General features: G+C 34.5%; 1 protein-coding gene across 1 annotated transcript; it reads left to right on the forward strand.

Annotated features, from left to right (window-relative positions):
• Window positions 1-657: 657 nt before the first annotated feature.
• LOC106063287 (phosphoacetylglucosamine mutase-like) lies at window positions 658-20,872 on the forward strand. The gene is made up of 17 exons (XM_013221605.2): window positions 658-817; window positions 4,124-4,194; window positions 5,021-5,150; window positions 6,317-6,412; window positions 11,036-11,109; window positions 11,223-11,347; window positions 12,000-12,149; window positions 12,408-12,450; window positions 12,988-13,112; window positions 16,459-16,572; window positions 16,834-16,935; window positions 17,080-17,135; window positions 17,808-17,871; window positions 17,979-18,101; window positions 18,677-18,798; window positions 19,076-19,127; window positions 19,785-20,872. Exons 1-17 carry the CDS (start codon window positions 684-686, stop codon window positions 19,866-19,868), a joined length of 1,665 nt encoding a protein of 554 aa, XP_013077059.2. The 5' UTR covers window positions 658-683; the 3' UTR covers window positions 19,869-20,872.
• Window positions 20,873-21,023: the final 151 nt, after the last annotated feature.

Raw genomic sequence — 21,023 nt, forward strand, 5'->3', positions numbered from 1 at the left:
ATCATTGTTTAAATAGGCCTACTCGTTATCTCTTCATGTTCCCTGTGTGTCTGTGACCTTTACTATCTTCCTTTTTTTTTTTAACAAAGTTCGAAAGTTGTTTTTTTCTGACACAGTAAAGTAAATATTCAATGCGCAAGCTGTAGCAGCTGACCTAAATCTTAAAGAACGTAGTTTCTAGCATGTAGTCAGTATGCAGGACCTACGAGTAGCCATTCTAGTTTTCTATGTAAAAAAAAAAACTATATTAAAAAAAAAAAAAGATCGATCCAGATATCTAGATTCCATTCCTATAAGAATGTACTATTTCATCTTTTTTTTGTTTTTTTTTTAACTTTTATATTGCGCAATTTTTATACTATTGGCATGCTCAGTGCGCTCTAATCATGTCTATCGCTTTTGTGGACATGGAAGGGGGGGGGGGGAGGTATCTCAGAGCTCAGCAAACACAACTCAGCTCGAGTCGGGTTTCGAACTCAAGCCCCCTTGATAGACAGCTAAGCGGCTTCTGCCAGTCAGCTACACATCTTAACATCTAGATATCAAGGACTAGATCTACTTTATCTTAAAAAAACAAACAAACAACAACAACAAAAGAAAAACAAAACAATTTGGATCACAGACCTATTTATTTAGTATATATAGGTCTGTGGTTCTGTTTATTATAGGGGAGGCTACTCTCGATGTTTAGCGTAAAGGAACTTATTTACATTGCCAACATGGACATCTTTGAAAAAGCTGCTGAAGTAGGCATTAAGAAACATCCTCGAAATTTAAAAGAAGAAGTTACTTATGGTACTGCAGGATTTAGAATGAGGTAAAGAGTCTAAAGCTTTAATATGTATTGTTAGATATAGATGTAATCTTGATCTTCTATTTTATTCTAATATCTAGATATCAATTATCATACCGGATAATAGTATCATATAGTCACGATAGTCGATACTCATACTCAGATACTACTGACACAGTCATCATAGTCAAGCCCAATTAATCAGATTATCATTAAATATCATTATTTATTGAAATATTCTGATTATCCTTGATTATCATTATGATATGATTTAAATGATAATCAACCATTATCATTCTTTATTGCTAGATCCAGGGTTCGTAGCGCTCCTAAAAACTCCTAAAATCTCCTAAAAAATGAAAAGTCTCCTAAAATCCTAAAATTCTCCTAAAAATTGCCGAAAGTCTCCTAAAATTTTGTCCACTCTCCTAAAATTTTTACCCAATATTTTTTTTTAAATATAATTTTGCTTATTTCTTGCTAAAAATGTGAGGGGAAAAACAACAGCCTAACTAGGCATTCTGATCGCATGACCTTGCGGGCTGGCTGTGTTAATGAGCTAACCAGTGACGCGTCTACACCGCCTTTCACCCACTTGTGAAGCGCGACCTCGTGATTGAAGATGGCCTTGGCTCAAGCAAGCATTTCACCTGGCAGTATTTTTCTGAAGTCATTTATTGTTACCACTAAAGACGCGCTAGATCTAGTCTGTAGTGACTATTACCTATAATTAGAGCAATTACAAGACTAATTTGTAGGCTACACTCCTCCGGGCCCTCCCTCACCTAAAATCTTCTTGTTGTAAGTGTAAGACTAAGAGTGACTTCGCGTGGAATGACCGTAAATCTTCTAGATCTAGCTAGTATCTAGTAACTGTAATAGTATTTAGATTTAGATGTAGTGAAGATAATTCGCACCTAACCTGAAAACTCCGTGAATTTTTGTCAATCTAATGATCTCGATACATCTAATGTCTAGATTACTCTAGAAATACGCTAGATTCTAGATTTACGCTAAATCACTTTGAGTCTAGTGAAGATAATTAGCACAAAGAAGTGAAAAGCCCGCAAATTTAGACTCTAGATCTACGGTATATCCAGTGAAGATAATTCGCATACTGCCGCGAAAAGTCCGCGAATTTTAGTGACCTATGTCTAGACTCTAGATTTACGGTATATTCAGTGAAGATAATTTGCACACAGCCGCGAAAAGTCCGCGAATTTTAGTGACTTATGTCTAGACTCTAGATTTACTCTAAATCACTAGAATCTAGTGAAGATAATTCTCACACAGCCGTGAAAAGTCCGCAAAATTTAGTGACTTAGAGTTAAAGTCCGCGAATTTTAGCGAATTAGATTTAGAGTCTAGATCTTCTGTAAATTTAGTGAAGATAATATTCACACAGCAGTGAAAAGTCCTCGAATTTTCGTGACTTTGATCTAGACTCTAGATATACGCTAAATCACTAGAATATATAGAGTGAAGATATTTCTCTCACATCCCTGAAAAGTCCGCGAATTTTAGTGACTTACATCAAGAGTCTAGATCTACTGTAAATTCAGTGAAGATAATTCTCTCACAGCCGTGAAAAGTCCGCGAATTTTAGCGACTTAGATCAAGAGTCTAGATCTACTGTAGATTTAACGAAAATATTTCTCATATAGCTGTGAAAAGTCCGTAAAAATTATTTCACTCGTAAAAAGCCAGGGAAACTATATGGTTGAAAATGATTCTGCTAGGAAAAAAAACGCGAATAGGTCTAAATCCCCCCCCCCCCACCCCCAATCCAAAAGCCATTTTTTAGTAAGCAAATGTCAACTTCACATTCAAATAGGCCAATATTGCCCTATATATTACTGGCTCTGTTTATGAAAAGGATTTAAGTTAACTAATAGAAGAATAAAACATTACCTCAAATGCACACCATGACTCTAGTATCTATAAGATACACATAGGAACTAAAAATGTACATTTCCATCACAGAGAATATACATCATGAATAAGGCATCTCTAAGAATGTTTCTTATTTAAAAAAAAAAATGGAAAAGTAACCATTTGTAATGTTTTTAAATAAATATTTGAAAAAAAATGGTTGTTTGAGGTTTTGGGATGACAGTCAAGTTGTTACTAGATTAAAAGATAACTTTCATTACATTTTCTGTGGACATACCACAGCTGATAACATTGTTTCTGTGGCATATTGGCAAGATATTTATTATTTTAAATAACAATAATTGATTTGATAAATGCTTAGATTTGTGTATGTTTTACTATGTATCACTCAAATGGATAGGAAACACACACACACATCATACATTTCATCCTTAAAAAACCTCCTAAAATCTCCTAAAATTTTGTCATGGAAAAGTGCTACTAACCCTGTTTTAAATAAATGACCTACCTAATTGCTTTAGTTCATGAACAAAATGTTAGACTATTTGCAGATGATTGCATAGTGTATAGAACAATAAAAACAACACAAAATACTGCAAGTTAAGATACTTACATTTTACACAGAGAATCAGAAGAAATGTAGAAACAGTAATCAAATAGGAGCATGTCTTTCCACCCAGAAAAATGACATTCATTAAGGGTAACAAAAAAAAAACAGCAACAACAAAATATACTAAAACAAATAAACAAAAAATACTGTTCTTATTCTTGGTAAACAAGTTACACAGACAAAAACTAAAAATGCCTAGGTGTTATAATAAATGAAAAGTTATCATGGAATCCCATTATTGACAAAATTATTTTAAAAAAAATCAAACAAAGCAGTTGGGTCTATTAAAATAAATTTTTACAAATCAAACAGGAGCATAAAACTAAACGGTTATATTTACATTTGGTTAGACCAAAATTAGAATATGCATTCTCTTTTTGGGACCCCTAAACTCAAAAAAACAACATAAAGGAACTAGAAAAGAGAAAATGTAGCCATGAGGTTTATAACAAATGAATATTCATATTTAACTTAAGTAACATCATTAGTAAAATTGGTAAACATTGAGACACTTCAGGACAGAAGAATAAAAATTAAAGTAGCAATAGTGCATAAAACATTAAATCATAATTTTATTCTTTATTTTAAATGCTAGGAACATTTTTTTTCAAATGCTCATTCTTCTCAAGTGCTATTAGAGCATGGAACGATTTACCTGATTCTCCGGGAAAACCAATGACTTAGCAGAGTCTAAGTCTTTAATTAGCATGCACAACTAGATTGACATGGAACGCATTGGACATAATTATCAGAAGTGATGTCTGTAATTTATAAGAAAAGATATTAAAGAAATTTTACTATGATAATAATTTTTTTTTGTTACTTAGAGCTGACAGCCTTGATCATATAGTCTATCGAATGGGGTTATTATCTGTCATGTTTTCCAAATTTCGATCAGGTAAGTTATTTTCAATTTTATGATTGACCTGAAAACATTAATTTATAATATGACTTTTTTACATTCCCCTTTTTTTTTCTGACAAAATATTGCGGCTAATACCAATAAGTTCAATTCCATTAATAATATATTATTTATCTTTAAATCAACCACATTTAACATGTTTACTTTTGTTGTGCATATTTTCTCACTTATTTCTAGATTGGTTCTTGATTTCTATGAAATATAAATCTAGATTTTTATCAACAGGGAAATAAAACAACAACAAAAAAAAAGTAATAATTATTATGTATAATATTTGGATCATACATGAGTGTACAAGACAATTTACCCATTGATATTTATAGCAGTCTTCTCACTAAGAATTTCACTTGATAAATCCATAATTATTTTGACAGCTATGACATGTTCTATAGTGTGCACATATGCATTTAGAAAAAAACAAATAAACCTGTCATTTGATTGAAGGCCATAAAATGATGGTGTTGCTAGATCTGTAGTCAGTGTTAGAAATAACACTTTTCTATTCAAAACAGTATCTGTATGCACTATTTAATATTAAAAGCTAGAATGCCTTTTTTTTTTTCTTTCTTCCATGTTTATACTATTTATTTTTCTAATAAAGGATTCAAGGGTCATACCCATCAACTTGTCAAACTATCTACAAATGACCTAGCCCCCAACTTCTTATCATTGGGATTTAAAGTAACAAAGTGATTATGATAGTATGATATCTTATAATACAAGTGAAATGGTCAAAAAATTATTTTGTTTTCATTGCAATTAAAGACACAAATATGTAGCTAGATGTTAACTCTTTGTGTAGGTGTGACTGGACTAATGATAACAGCCTCTCACAATCCAGAAGAAGATAATGGAGTCAAACTCATTGACCTTATGGGGCAAATGATGCCCATTGCCTGGGAAAAGTATGCTACTAGTTTAGCTAATGTCAGGTAAGCTGGTTTGTAAATGATTACTTCTTTTATAATTGTTATTTTTTGGACTAGCATCTCATTTGCTGAAATTTTAGATTCAAATAGAAATTCATTAGAAAAAAAAAGGTAAGTTCCCCTTTTAGACCTTCCAATGAATCTATAGGACTGCAGATGTTTCTGTAGCACACAGTTAACAAGGGTGTCATGTGGCCAGCACAACGACCAACTTTGTTTGCTTTCCCCAACTAATATTGGGTATTCATTAAAGTGGGGTGGACTCAGAGGCGCTCTAAAGACCCAGTCTTTGCCAGGATTCGACCCCCTGGTTCATAAGCCAAGCACTTTCCAACTCAGCCACTACACCTCCCATTAGAATGTAGTTAGATTTAATCACATATTTTCTTTCATCTATTGATGATTGATGAGAGTTTGGGAATTAGCTAGAGATGCCCCCTCTCCATGCAACTGTTGGGTCCAAAGTAACACTAGTAGCTAAAACTGACTGGGTATGCCAGAGTGTAACACAGTGTGCTTCAAGCCACCTAAGGGCCACTGGTTTCTGTTTTTTTCTCAGGGTTGACTCTCTAGCCACAAGTCAGAGGAGATTTTCCTTCTCCTTGGTGGGTAGCCACCTAAGAATAACATGCCCAAAGCTTTATCGTTAAAGCACTAGACCACACTATTTTTCTTGGCACAGTCTGCAAAAGAGCTTACAGCTTAGCAGCAAAAAGCTGTCCCTTTCTCACGTCATTGTTAAGAATTTTTCAGACCCCAAAGTCTGAGACACATGTGAAGGCCTGGAGTTGGACTGTTTGTCAGAGGCTACTTGAGATGCATGCCATTGTAAGCATGCAATGCTTGGATATTTGAGTGCTTACTGTTTTCTTCATTAAAAACATATTTATTTTAGACTGAAACACTCCAAACAAGTGAGTGAAGATAATGAAATTGAGCTTATGCTTAACAAGTTATAAACCATGTCAGTTTATGTTCACAATAAAGTTTACCTTGTCAATTTATATTTACAATAATATTTACATCCGTCTCAGTGGCACTACAGCCCATGCAGGACCCTGGCCTGCTCTAGCACATCTTTCCATTTACCATGTCAATTTACATTTACAATATTGGCTACCATGTTAATTTACATTAACTATGTTGTTTTTCATATCTATAAAATTAAGTGATGATAAACTGGTGGATGTACTTCAAGAAATTGCCAAGTTGGAATGTATTGATGTCACTAAACCAGCAACTGTTTCAATAGGCAGAGATACCAGGTAATAGCCTTCATTTTACATGCAGTACTACATTTCTGGAGCAAAAGCAATATTTATTCTTGCCTGTCTAGCACAAACTAATCAACATAACTCAATGTGAAAACAATAGATAGTAAGTAGCAAAATAGTATTAGGCACAAAAGTATTTGGATAAATGACACACACTTGTATACTAAAAAAGAAATTATTGTTGCACAGCAAATGTAAAAACATTGCAACCATCAAAATTTGGCTTATGTCAATAACATATATACTCAAAATATTACACTTTTATGTAAATGAAACATTACTCCCTCAACAAAAGGCATTGTGTAGAGTAAATTACAGAACTAATCTTTCTACTTTTGAAAGCTTTTGCATATTTGATTTCGCAAACAGTTGGTTTGTCATAATTAAATTTTGCATTTTAATATTTACCTGCTTACTTCTATAATATATAATTTAATATATATATGGCTCCTTTATGTCTCGAAAGGCAATGGATGCGCCCAAATGAGTCACTGGTTTTGGCTTAATCTTGAGACAAGGCAGAATCTGGTGTGGCTAATCAAGCCAATTCTAGAACGGCAGACTTTGCCACAATTCGTACATGTGTATGCCTCTAATTTAGGGCTAGCAGAAAGGGCAGCTTTCTTTTTTTCCCTCTTGATTAAAGCTGCTTCAATTCTTTTGTTCTCAGCAAGGGTTGTCCCAGCACGCACAGTCTGTCTCCATGCACTCCGGTCTTTGGCTATGTTTTCCCACATACTTTCGCTGATGCCTGAGGCTCTCATGTCTCGCTTGCAGACATCTCTATATGTTAGTCTTGGGCGGCCCTTGGGTCTGACTCCTTCCACAAGCTCAGCATATAAGATATCTTTCGGGATTCTACCATCTGGCATGCGGGTGACATGTCAGAGCCAGCGTAATCTTCTTTGTGTCAGGAGAGCATACATGCTGTTCATATTGGCCAATCTCAAAACTTCCTGATTGGAGACATGGTCCCTCCAAGAGATGCCCATTATGCGTCTCAGGCAGCGCAAGTGGAAACTATTCAATCTGTGCTCTTGGTACATGTATGTTGACCAGCTTTCACTGCCATAAAGAAGAGTGCTCACAACACAGGCGTTGTAGACTAGGATTTTGGTCACTGTGGTCAATTTACCATTTTCCCAGACGCGCTTGGAGAGTTTTGCCAATGCTGTGGTAGCTTTTCCTATCCTTTTTGTCAGCTCGATGTCTAAGTCTAGGTTACTGACAATTGTTGAACCCAAGTAGGTAAATTCCTGCACCACTGAAAGGGTGTGGTTCCCAATTTGTATTATAGGTATTTCTGCGACGTCTTGTGCCAGGATTTCGGTCTTGGAGAGACTTATAGTAAGGCTAAACTCTTGACAAGCAGCTGCTAAGGCATTCACTAGCTTCTGTAGACCTCCTTGTGAGTGAGATACGAGTGCTGCATCATCGGCAAACAGCAGCTCCCTTATCAAGATACGACGCCTTTTCATTTTGGCTTTAAGACGTGCCAGGTTAAAGAGCCTTCCATCGGATCTGCTATGGATGTATATTCCGTCTTCCAGGGATTTAAAAGCACTGGATAGTACGACTGAGAAGAAGATGCCAAATAGTGTAGGGGCCAGTACACATCCTTGTTTTACACCGCTCTTAATGGAGAATGGCCTGGAGGAAGAACTTTCAAACTGAACGGTGCCCTGCATATTTTCGTGAAAAGCTGACACAAGTTTTCTCAACTTATTTGGGCAGCCGATTCTCTCTAGTACAGCAAACAGACCGCTTCTGCTAACAAGGTCAAAGGCCTTGGTCAAATCAATAAAAGCTATGAAGAGGGGCTGCTTTTGTTCTCTGCTCTTCTCCTGTAGCTGCCGCAGAGAGAAAATCATATCTGTTGTAGATCTACCTGCCCTAAAGCCACACTGCGACTCTGGATAAACACAATCTGCCAGGATCTGTAATCGCTTTAGTAATACTCTAGCAAAAGCCTTTCCGACTATGCTAAGCAGTGAGATGCCTCTGTAATTGTTACAATCAGAGCGGTCGCCTTTATTTTTATAAATTGTAACAATGTTGGAGTCTTTCAATTCCTGGGGGACCATTCCTTGTTCCCAGCACAAGCTTAGCAGTTCATGGAGTGGTTTGATTAGGGCATGTTTTCCAGCCTGAATTACTTCAGCAGGAATGCCATCTCCTCTGAGTGTTTTCCCATGTGCAAGCATGTCAATGGCAATGCTCAGCTCCTTTACTGAGGGCGTTTCGTCTAATTCCGTCAAAACTGGAAGTGATGGGAAGTTTGAAACAGCATTTGGTGAGATGGCATTTTCAATCTGGTAGAGTTCTGCATTGTGTTCTACCCATTGTTCCATTTGCAGCGCACGATCGCTGATGATTGAGCCATCTTTTGACTTGAGCGGAGCACACTTGCTGGTGTGAGGTCCAAAGGCTTTTCTCATGCCCTCATATAGTCCTCTTATGTTACCGCAGTTGGCACAAGATTGAATATCTTCGCATAGCTCCTGCCAGTATTTGTTAGCACATTGTCTTGCTACTCTTTGGGCATTGTTACGTGCAGCTCTGAGCCTTTTTAAGTTGCTTGGGGTGGGATCCTTCTTGTAGATTAGTATGGCTGCTCTCTTGTTCGTGGTGGCAGTTTCCATTTCTGGTAGACTAGCTTCAAACCAGTCTTCGCTTTTCTTGGTTTTGTTTCCAAAGACCAGTGATGATGTTTGGTAGATTGTATTACGCATAAACGTCCAGCTTTTTTCTACCTCAGTCACAGAGAAGTTTTTAAAAGCTTCCTCTAATTTGTTCTCAAATTCGGTGCAAAGATCAGGATTTTTTGTGCTAGTAGTATTCAGTCGTGATTTTCTTTTTCCCTGTGATGTGTGGATCTTAGTTGGCAGCAGTCTTGTCCGGCAGGACACTAAAGTATGATCAGTATCACAATCAGCGCTTTGGTAGCTACGTGTCAGCAGTATATTTCCAATGTCCTTTTTTCGTGTCAGTATCATATCCAGCTGGTGCCAGTGCCCAGACCTAGGGTGCCTCCATGAGACACAGTGCTGTGGTTTTGTTCTGAAGTATGTGTTGGTAATGCAGAGCTTATGGTATGTGCAGAATTCAAGCAGTCTTTGTCCGTTCTCATTCATCTTTCCGATTCCAAAAAGCCCAAGACAGTCTGGCCAGGTAGTGTGATCTGATCCTACTCTGGCATTGAAGTCACCTAGAAGGATTATATGTTCTTTTTGAGGAATGTTTGCAATGGCTTCTTTGAGGTCTTCATAGAACTTGTCTTTGTCCTCCTGAAGCGAGCATAGTGTGGGGGCATAGGCACTAATTAGAGTGACTTTTCCAGATGCTGTCATCATACTTATGCTTAGTAGCCACCAACTGGAGGGACTATCATGGGAAGAAGACTGTTCTTGACAGCAAAGCCCACATCATGTATTCGAGTCTCATCCTGTGCTTTCCCTTTCCAAAAGAAATTGTAGTCAGTCTTGCGGAGCATGCCGTTTTCGGCCAGTGTGGTTTCTTGCAGGGCTGCAATGTCAATATGTAGCCTTTTTAGCTCGTTGTTTATAACTGCTGTCTTCCTTGCGTCGTCGATCTGCCTTAGATCATCAGTGAGACCAGGACACATTGTCCTGACATTCCAAGTGGCCAGTCGCATGATAGGGATTTTCTTTTTCAGTTTAATTTTTCTTCTTTTGTTGCTTGGTGCAAGTTTCCAGCCTACTTGTCGTTTTAAACTAAGCTCTAAGCACCCATTAGAGCAGGCAGGCTGTGGCGGATCAGCACCTAACTGACTGGGGGCTGCCCAGGTTGAGGCGGGCGGTAGCTGATCAGTGAGGCGCGAAGACCTCTCCCACCGTCAGAGACAACCTGTGGCGTCCATACATTATGCCAATCAAGTTGGACTTATAACCCGTAACTGTTGTCTCCCGTGTTGTTTTAGCCGCTTTGCAGCAGCACCAGAGTTTCCTCTCCGGGGCGCATTCCTGGGCCTTGGATAAAGGGGTCATGGGTGGCCCATGCGTCATGATCCCTCTCTCGACCTTGCTGATGTGATCCAAAGGAACGCATCGCATTACATTTGGCACCAACTCAGTTGCAGAAGCTGCCGGAGGGAATTTCGTAGCTGATACTCCCAACGCCTAAGGGGCTTCACTCCTGATTTCTCCTTGAGGTTGTCTCCTGAAGCCTCAGTACCGCAAGGCAGCGGGGGTTTGAAGTCAGAGTACCCCTCTCCTAGATGAACTGCCTTACTAGGCTGACGAGCTCCATCTGCCCGAAGCTCCCGGTTTTGTGGCGCCAGGTATCCGCCTTCACCCCTTCCCCTGTTAGTAAGAGCAGTTTTGCCGGGCTTAATATCTAAGCCACACGAGCAGGCCAGGTGCTGGACTTAGTTGTCAGAGGCTATTTGAGACGCATGCCATTAGGAGTATTTTATAGACAATGGGAGCTTAACCCCATTGACACCCCTGGCCATGACAACCTTTGAAACCAATTTAATATATTAATAATAATAATATATCTATAAATAAGGGTGAGAATAATTTATAAAAACAATTTTTTTTGGCTTTTTACTTTCTTCACTATATGTATTTAAATGTCACTATTATCTACTAGAGCTAGCAGTCTCAGTCTGTCTGAAGCTGCTGTTGATGGCATTGAAGCAATGAAAGGAAAGTGCAATGACTTTGGTAAGTAATTCAGTCATCGTTCTGAAATCTTCATCTAGTCATTTAAATTTAATTTTTTAATGGCTAGTAGCAATAATGTTTGATTTCTAATTCCATGTTTTGATTTCATCTAGGTCTACTTACCACTCCCCAGTTACACTATATTGTGTGTTGTCAGAATACAGTAGGCCAATATGGAGAGCCAACTGAAGAGGGCTACTACAAGAAACTTTCGGCTGCATTCTTAACCCTGAACAAAGTAAATGAGATTTTTATTAGAAATGTTCATTTATTTTTACAAAGCTTATATCAACTCACTCACACAAAATCTAGGATCAAGCTGAAATTTTGCACAATTATTTCTTTTACCTGACAACAAGAAAATCAATGTAAAAAAAATAACTAATTTGTTGATTAACAGTTGGTAGTCCCCTTTATAGATTTTTGTCTGCGGCTTAGTGAACACAAACATGAAATAGAAACAAAAGATAATTATACAATTTTCCATGTTTATAGACTCTTACTTGTAGAGTGGTTACCGTGTTGGCTTGATAAGTCTGAGAAGGCTATAGCCCACAAGTTCGAATTCAGGCCGTTCCCTTTTTATTTTTTTAAATACATTTAAAAAGTGATCACTCAGATACCCTGTTCTTTGTCCCCCTACCCCTTTCCAATTGGTCCAGATACTTAATATAAGCTTTGTTTTTTTTTTTAAATATTTTTTTGTATTTTGCTTGTTCTTTTATGAAGTTTTAATTAGAGATGCTCATTTTCAATTTTCTTTTCTTTTTTTTTAAATTGTCATTAACATAAAATGCCCTAACATTTTTCTCATGCTTTTATATTTAAAGAATTTAAGTTTCTTTTTATTTAAATCTTATTCATAGTTTTTTTTTTAAACCTATATTTAGAACAGGAAGGTTATCAACTATGTCCCTGAACTTTATTTAGATCTAGCCAATGGGGTTGGTGCTCCAAAGCTCCAACAGTTGTGTGCTTATCTAGGTGATGTTTTGAAAATCAATGTTTGTAATAATGGCTCTGGCAAATTAAATTATCAGGTGAGTAACACAACTATCAATTAAAACTGCTTCAGGCGGTTGATTTTTGAAAAAATAAAAGGTGTATTACCACATAAAATGTTTTAAATAAAGTGCTTCAAATATGCAAGCCATTGTTCTCTAAGTTTTATACAAATATTAAAAATATATATTAGTTACAATCATTATAAAAAAAAAGTGTCTTACATAGTCATAGCCTTCATAATTTCAGTATCAAAAGTAATTTTAATGTACAATGTTTACAATTATTCCTCTCAGTGTGGTGCTGACTTTGTCAAAGTTTCACAGATGCAGCCTGTAGGTGAGTTTATTAAAACTTATTAAGATGTAAATATATTACAAGTGCTTCTTAACCAGAAAGCTAGATAGTAATTAATTTAATTAAAATCAAGTTACATTATATCCTGAGTATGCACAAGTCACCATTTAGCATCTCATTAGCCATAATTTATATCTTATCCATCACCGTCTAGTATAGTTGTTTGTTTTGTTTTCAAAGTTTCCTTCAGGAGGGTGGCATTGGGCAGGCAGGGGTTCAAACTCAGAATCATTGTGACTACAGTCCAAAGTGCATACCACTTGACCATGTTGCCACTCTTCTGGTGCAACCATAGAAAAAGGAATAAATCAAATATTCTGTACTCTTGAAATATATATGACTTGACTCTTTTACGTGCCCTAACTGAAATAGTGTAGTTAGTAAAATATGTGGTACATCAAAGTTTAATAGTGTTCTTCATTTTTTAAAATAAATTTCACTTTTTGCGTCACTACAATCCAGCAGTAAAAAGTATTTTATACAAGTTTATAACATTCACATTTTTTTATTCTCCTTCAGGTTTGAACCTTGAACCTGGTATGCGGTGTGCTTCCTTTGATGGAGATGGAGATAGATTAGTTTATTATTATAAAACTTCTGAAGGGAAATTTGCTCTTCTTGATGGGGATAAAATAGCTACTTTGGTAACTTTTCCTTTTTTAACTTTTGATTGGCTTTCATTAAAATAAAAAAGTTAGTTTACATTAAAACTTTGATTTTATTGCTTTTTTTAGCGGCCCCCGTAAGGGGAAAAAGCCGCTATTAGGTTTGTGCAAAATGTCAGTCTGTCCATCTGTCCGTCTGTCACACTCAGATCTCGAAAACTAGAAGAGATATGAAAAATATTATTTCATCATTAAATCCGGCTTGAAAAGTTTAGGTGCAACGGCTACTTTTGGTTTTCTAAAAGCAAACCGTTTAATTTATAAAATTAATTATGCAAGCGATTTTTTCATAAAAATACACCAATTCTAAAACAATTACGTAAATGTAAGGGAGGCAATGTTACAATATGCTAACAAAGATGGACAATTTTTGTGTATTTTCAGTATCACTAAGTCAAATATATTTTTAAAATGTACAGGAAATGTTTACAACAAATACAAATAATAGTTAAAGTCGTTTTTTCTGGTCAACTAGCTGCTAAAATTAAAAGAAAACATTTCTGTTTGTTTATAAAGGCTAATAATGCACTTTGTATGTAAATATCACGCACATTTTTTTAAATGGACTTTTTATGCAGCGATTTTCGTGCAGTAGCGTAACGTCGCAACATGATCAGGTGCTAAACCAATTCCTTAAACTTTTTTTAAAAATCAGATTTTATTTATTTTTTGTTTAGTGCCCCCATTCGAATAAAAGAAGCTTATTTTTGTGCGTTTTGTCTGTTGGTCGGTCTGTCCATCACGATTAGATTTAAAAAACTAGAACTCTAAAAGCTATTGAAAATCTGATTTACCCTTTAATGTTCCTCCCATAACATCTCAATAGTTTTAAGTATCTAAAATTGATTGTTCCGGATTTTTTTGTGCAAAACTAATCAACGCCAACAAATGTTTGTTTGCTCTTCTAACTTATATTACATTCAATTTCCATGCTTAAACGTTGCAAAAACACATTATCAATAATATGTTGTTCCGTTTTTTATGTAAATAGCATACTAATGCTAAATCATAATCTCTATACTGACTTATATTTCATTAAGTGTAAAAATGTTCCGGATATTGTTTTATAAAACATGAATTATGCCTAATGATTGTTTGAAATCACATAAGGCTTTTAAAAAAAGTAATTTACTAGAATTGATTACTGAAAATTACTTTTTAGACATTTAATTTTCTTGTAAAACATAACATAGAAGTTTTGTAATCGATAAAGAAAGTTCCGGATTTTGTTTCTTACAAATCGTCGCCAGAAATTTCCGAATTTATTTAAAAATCTACTAACGCCAAATAATTGTTTGAACTCCCTCTTCTAATTAATAAACAAATAATCTTCTCATTTACGAAATAATGTTTTTACGGATTTTTATGAAAAATATTTTAACTCACTACTCTCTTACAGTACATTTAACTTTCTACCTAAAACATTAAAAAATCTAATTATCGTTAATATTATGTTCCGATTTTTAAGGAAAACAGAATCCAAACACCAAAGTAAGGTATGAAAATCTCTCCACGTGGCTGTAGTACATCTAATTTTTATACGAGACCATCCAAAAAATTTAATTAACGGTATTACATTTATCTGAAATTCTCTTTTTCTTTTACTATTTATACAAACATCCGGAACAATCTTTTATATAAACTTTTCAATTGTGTTCATACCTAAAAATTATTGCGATGTTTTGAAACGTAAAATAAAGGTTAATAAATTTTTAATAACTTTTAGTTGTTTTTTTTATATCAAGATAACGGACAGACCGACTGACAGACAAAACGCAAAAACAATGTGGCTTTGATCCTTTTTAAATAATATCTATTAGAACTCAGTGCACCAATGTCTATGAACCCTCGTTAAATATCTCGTGTAAATAAAGACATTTTTTTTTTATGGTACCGGTACTAGCCTATTGTGAGGTAATGTAATTTTTTTTCTTTGACGTCATATGAATGGACTCTTTAAATGTAATGTTAAAAGAACGCACTCGGTGCACCAATGTCTATTAACCCTCGAAAAAATTGCTTGTATTAATGAAAACATATTTTAGTCTAACTAAGCCGTGTGACGTAGTGTTTTTTTTTCCTTTGACGTCACATGGAATGAATTCTTTAAATGAAATGCTAAAAGAACGCACTCGGTGCACCAATGTCTATGAACACTTGAGAAATGGCTCGTGTTGATAAAGGTGATTTTTAGTCTAGCTAGGCCTTGTGACGTAGTGTTTTTTTTTTCCTTTGACGTCATATGGAATGAATTCTTTAAATGAAATGCTAAAAGAACGCACTCGGTGCACCAATGTCTATGAACACTCGATAAAAGGCTCGTAATGATGAAGGCGATTTTTATTCTAGCTAGGCCGTGTGACGTAGTGTTTTTTTTCCTTTGACGTCATATGGAATGAATTCTTTAAATGAAATGCTTAAAGAACGCACTCGGTGCACCAAAGTCTATGAACACTCGATAAAAGGCTCTTATAGATGAAGGCGATTTTTAGTCTAGCTAGGCCGTGTGACGTAGTGTTTTTTTTTCCCTCTGACGTTATATGGAATTAATTCTTCAAATGAAATGAAAAAAGAACTCGGTATAGTAATGTTTATTAAGCCTCGTTATGTGACTCGCGTTTAAAAAAGGAATGATATCTTGATTTAGATCTAATCTAGATTTTTTAAACTAGATCTAGATTTTTATTACAGTATATCTAGATCTGGATTTATATTCTAATTAAAATTATTTTAGAGTCTAGATCTAGAATTTCTAGATCTAGTTTAGACTAAAATAGACTAGATTAAGATGTAGAATTTCAATTTCTAAACTTAAAGTGTAAAAAAAAAGTGTAGATTTTCATTTCCAAACGTTTTGATCAATATTGTAATGTTTTAATATACTAAAACTAATCTACTATTTTTTTTATTAAATTTAAATTTAAATTTACGGCAAATGAATCTTTGAAACATTATTACTTTTGACCATCGGATGGCTGCCTGGTCGTGCGGTTTGCGCGCTGGACTGTCGTTCAGATTTATGGATGGCCCAGGGTTCAAACCCTGCCCGCTCCCATCCCCCGTCGTCCTGCAGGAGGTTTGGACTAGGAAGTAATTATCTTCAACTCTGAAGGAACATCCGAAACGTGTAAAGCATTTTACATCAAAATTAAATCACCTCTTGAATATTATTTGCGAATATGCAGATCCGACAGGGATCCGACTTCGACGGGGGCCGCCTCTGAGTTTGTGTAACACAAACTCTCTTTGTAATCTTGTTTATTTTATAGTTGGCAATTACATTTTAAAAAAATAGTTAAATGTTTTTTTTTTATTGATTCCACAGTTTGCTGCTTACTTGAATGACCTTCTTAAGTCTAGTCAACTGAAATTAAATATGGGCTTGGTTCAGACAGCCTATGCCAATGGAAGCTCAACCAATTATATCAATGATGTCATGGTATTTCATTTTTTGTCTGTTTACTATTGCATCTTGTTGAAATAACTAGAATAGAAATAACTCACGCTCTGTCAAAGCATTTTTTGCATTGAAATATCTGAATCTGTTCATAAAGACAACATAAATTCTATTAAAAAAAAGCAATAAAAATATTTGTATAGTTTACACATATACTTAATATTGTAAACTAATCTTATGCATAGTTAAAAGTAATATTTAGCAGTTCAACATTTTAATTTCTTGTTTTTATGTACTTTCTAGAAAATCCCAGTTGCATGTGTCCCAACAGGTGTCAAATACCTGCATCATAAGGCTCAGGATTTTGATATTGGTGTCTACTTTGAGGCTAATGGACATGGGACAGTAAGTGAAATTTTGAAAATATACATTAAAAACCATATTTCTATTAAAAGAAACATTTTCGTTTTTTTTGTTCAAAACTATGTTAATGTATCTTAATGATTGTTCGTTATTACACTTAAATAATTTGAGACCAATACATTCCAGGTTTTGTTTAGTCAAACTGCACAGAAACTAATCAGAAACCAAGCTTCAGACAACAGGTTGGTGCTAGCTCATGGTACTGTCATTTCAAATGTTTTACAGTAACTTGTATGTCATGAAATTAGAGGTATTTGTAAAAGAACACAATGATGTTGAATACAGAAAGGTTTTTTACCAGCTAAGCTTATAATTAAAAAAGCAAGAGTGTTTATTTCATTCATAGTATTTTACAATAAAAGTTCCCCTTTGAGACCTTGCAATCTATAGGGCAATTGATGTTAGGTCATCTGTTTCTTTGGCCATCGGTTTATAAGCAGGGTGTCGTGTGGCCAGGACAACGACAAACCGCCTTAACTTTCACCAACTAATGTCAGGTACCCATTATATTTGGTTTTACTCAAGGGCGCCCTAAAGTTCCCAAATTCAAATACCAGTCCTTACTGAGATTCGAATCCAGGAACCCAGGTTTGGAAGCCAAGAAATTAACCACTCACTCAGCCACCAAGCCCCCAGTATTTTACATTACAACCCCCCCCCTCCCCCTTTTCTTCCTCCTATTAAATTCACTAACATTTACATGTACTTTCTTTCTGTCTGCCTTACATTCTCACACTCATCAATATATTTATTTGATCATAACAATGCCACTTTATCTCCAACACTTAAACCAATTAAATCCTATTCACTAGAGAATATGGAGTATTCATTTAATTTCACATTTTTATATTCAGCCTTGATGAAGTCACAAGAGATGCAGCAGTCCGGCTGGCTACCATTATGGACCTTATCAATCAGGTATTGATGGGTTAGGCATTACAGTAGCTGTTTTTAAAGGTGACTAAAATATAGTAATTAATTAAGCACATAGTGATACATTTTTTATGATGTTATAATATTATTAGACAGTTGGTGATGCTATATCAGATATGCTTGTAGTGGAGACAATTTTAGCATCAAAAGACTGGACTTGTGAAGACTGGGATTCTGCATACACTGATTTACCCTCAAGACAAATAAAAATAAAGGTAATAGTAGCCTCTATGTATCTTTTTTCTTAATTCTAACATATAAAACTAAGAGTCTCATGTGTGACACCTAAATATCTACAAGAAATATTGTAGAGTAAACTAGATTCTCTGATCACTTTTATTAGCATGATGAATGACTTGTTCACCCCACATTAAACACAAATATATCTTCCTCTGACATCAGTCACTCTTTACATACCCATTAAAAAATTAATAATGATAATAATGGCAATGTCTTTGACTCCGAAGATTAAAGATAAGGGCTTATTGTACTTAATCATAAATTGCCAAAACAAATTTGTATTCAAGAAATAATTCAAGAACTATTTTAATTAGACTGTCAAGTGACCTACTTTACAGCAGTAATGGCTCCCTTCTTTTTTTAAATGTCACAACCTCATTGTGTAGAATTTAAGAGAGCCCCTGAAGTATAGTAGTATTTCTAGATGGAGCTGTGTAAACTGAATCACAGCTCTATAAGCCTTCAACATGCACATGAGAATATTAGTATTCTTATTACTATCTATAAATGTTTGAGTTAAACTTTTTTTTCTGTTAAAACTAATGTTTAGGTTGAGAATCGTTTACTTGTGGAAACAACTGATGCTGAAAGGAGAACCACCAAACCTGCAGGTCTACAAGAAGCTATTGATGAAGTTGTTGCTGGTTATAAACATGGTAGAGCCTTTGCAAGGTCAAATTTGTTTCATTCCACTAGTATTGAGTAGTATCCAAATATATATAGTACTATATTTAGCCGTGCTTCTGGCTAGATTTTTAACATAGATCTTTATATGCTTGATTTTAATGTGCTGTCTTCTGTGCATAATTGTAAAATTAATTGTAATATCGTAATCAAATGCCTTATGAATAACATACACAAATTGTTACTCTTTTTTTTTTTATTATTTAAATGCTATGAATTTTAATTGTTATCAATATTTGTATTTGCATATTCTTTATAATTTCAGACCTTCTGGAACAGAAGATGTTGTCAGGGTTTATGCTGAGGCTGATACCCAGGTAATGATATTAAATTTGAAAAAAAGAATTTTGATTTATTAAACTTAGATTAGTTACTGGAAGACAAAAAGACTAAGAGCAGTGCAAAGATGTCCATAAGAATTAAATTCTTTTTGAGACCAGTAATTCTATAGAGATAGCAAGCCATGTTAGCCAGTTTCTGTGTCTAGAAGTTAATGAAATTTTTATGTGGCCTGTGCTCAGAATAATCACCTTGTATCTCAACAACAAGCTGGGTTATCTTAGGAATATTTATCCGACAAATTCAAAATAAATCCTTTCTTTTTTACATCCGTCTGCCTTTTTCCTCAGTCACTACATATACAATAGCATAAAGCTGTATTCTTATCTCTTGTCATTAATTAATATTTAGTGTTTATAAAAGTGACACTATTTTAAGCATCGCCAGTATTACAAGTGTTACGATGTAAGAGTTAAATTGTTTATAATGTACGCAGTAATAAAAAATATATTTACTACTATTTATATTTTAAAGTTTTAGTATCTTAAGAGCTTTAGCCTGAGTTAACTTTTTTTTTTTTACATTACCAAATATATATATATATATATATACGCACTCATATACTCATAGGCTTTTATACCTTATGAGTTATTATTTCGACTCTATTGTCAACATTTTATTGTTTAACTCTACAGGCTAATGCTGATAAACTGGCTTGTGAGGTTGGATTGCGTGTGTACAATCTGGCAAGGGGAATAGGAGAGAAACCTTCAGTATAACTTATTGTTGGATAGATGTTAACCTGTTGTTTTTTTGTGCCTTCCTGGAATGGTCAAATATTTTATTATTGTGATATGTCATTGGGAAAAATATTCAGATGTATTATTGTGTGTATGATAATAATTATTGCTTGATGATATTTTTAGAATATAATCTAGTTTTCTTTTCAAAGATACATGATCAAATTACTTCAATACATTCCTGTGTTAAGCATAACCAATGGATTTTTAAAAAATAAGAATTGCCATCATCATTGCCAAATCAAGGCATTCGTTCATTCATTCTCTACTGCACAGAGAACTGTAATCAAATAGGATTGCTGGTTTTAAAAAATTTAGTATTGTGTTGAGCACAATAAAACAGTTCATGACCTTCTAAATACAGTTTATATTTGTATCAGATATCTAGAATGGAAAACATAAGTAGAATGATACTTAAAATTATTTAATTTTAAAGTTCATCTACAAAAAGCATACAAGAGACCCCCCCCCCTTTCCCGTTTCTTTTTTAAGAAGCAAAATGGGTCACAAAAGTGAATTGAGAAAATTATTTTTATCTTGCATTAAATAAAAAGCATCAAGATGTAGAAATTCTGACAAATCTCAAATATTTTTTTTACAAATTTGCATCATGAAAATGCTTGACAGAGCTAAGACATGTTGAAATTAAACTATTTTGGTTCATTTTTGCATTATCAGCATTACTTTTCTCCTGAGGTGCAATAGTTTTTAAAACCATCCTTGCTGTTTGCTGAAATGAACAAATTTGTTAAAATATTTTTATCTCTCTTGCTACTTGAGGTGAAAGCTTCAATGTATCAAGTTATTGTATTTATAAACAGAAGTATCATCATGACATTTGAACAATTAATGTGGAGTTCATCAATTGAGATTTTGTTTTGTTCTAGCAACTTGTCTATAGAATTTAGAAATTGTTGCGTTATTTAATAAATACAACATAAGAAACATTTTTAAATTGATGAAATAAAGAAGCTTAAAATATGTTTGGGTGAAGCTTTTGTTTAAAGAGACAAAGTATGTTGTTTTTGTTTAAATATTTCTTAATGTATGTTTCTCAGCTACAGTTGTACAGGCAAATTAAATCGGGTCTTAATAACATTCTTAAAAATATTTTAGAGAATTTTAAGCAAATAC

Source organism: Biomphalaria glabrata, chromosome 1 (assembly GCF_947242115.1).
Source record: "Biomphalaria glabrata chromosome 1, xgBioGlab47.1, whole genome shotgun sequence".
Classification (NCBI taxonomy): Eukaryota; Metazoa; Mollusca; class Gastropoda; family Planorbidae; genus Biomphalaria; species Biomphalaria glabrata.

Bases quoted from the DNA above. Each gene is read 5' to 3' on its own strand.
- LOC106063287 (XM_013221605.2), top strand. From the start codon at position 684: ATGTTTAGCGTAAAGGAACTTATTTACATTGCCAACATGGACATCTTT. The intron at 818-4,123 runs GTAAAGAGTCTA...TTTGTTACTTAG, and splicing joins ACTGCAGGATTTAGAATGAG to AGCTGACAGCCTTGATCATA. The intron at 19,128-19,784 runs GTAATGATATTA...TTAACTCTACAG, and splicing joins ATGCTGAGGCTGATACCCAG to GCTAATGCTGATAAACTGGC.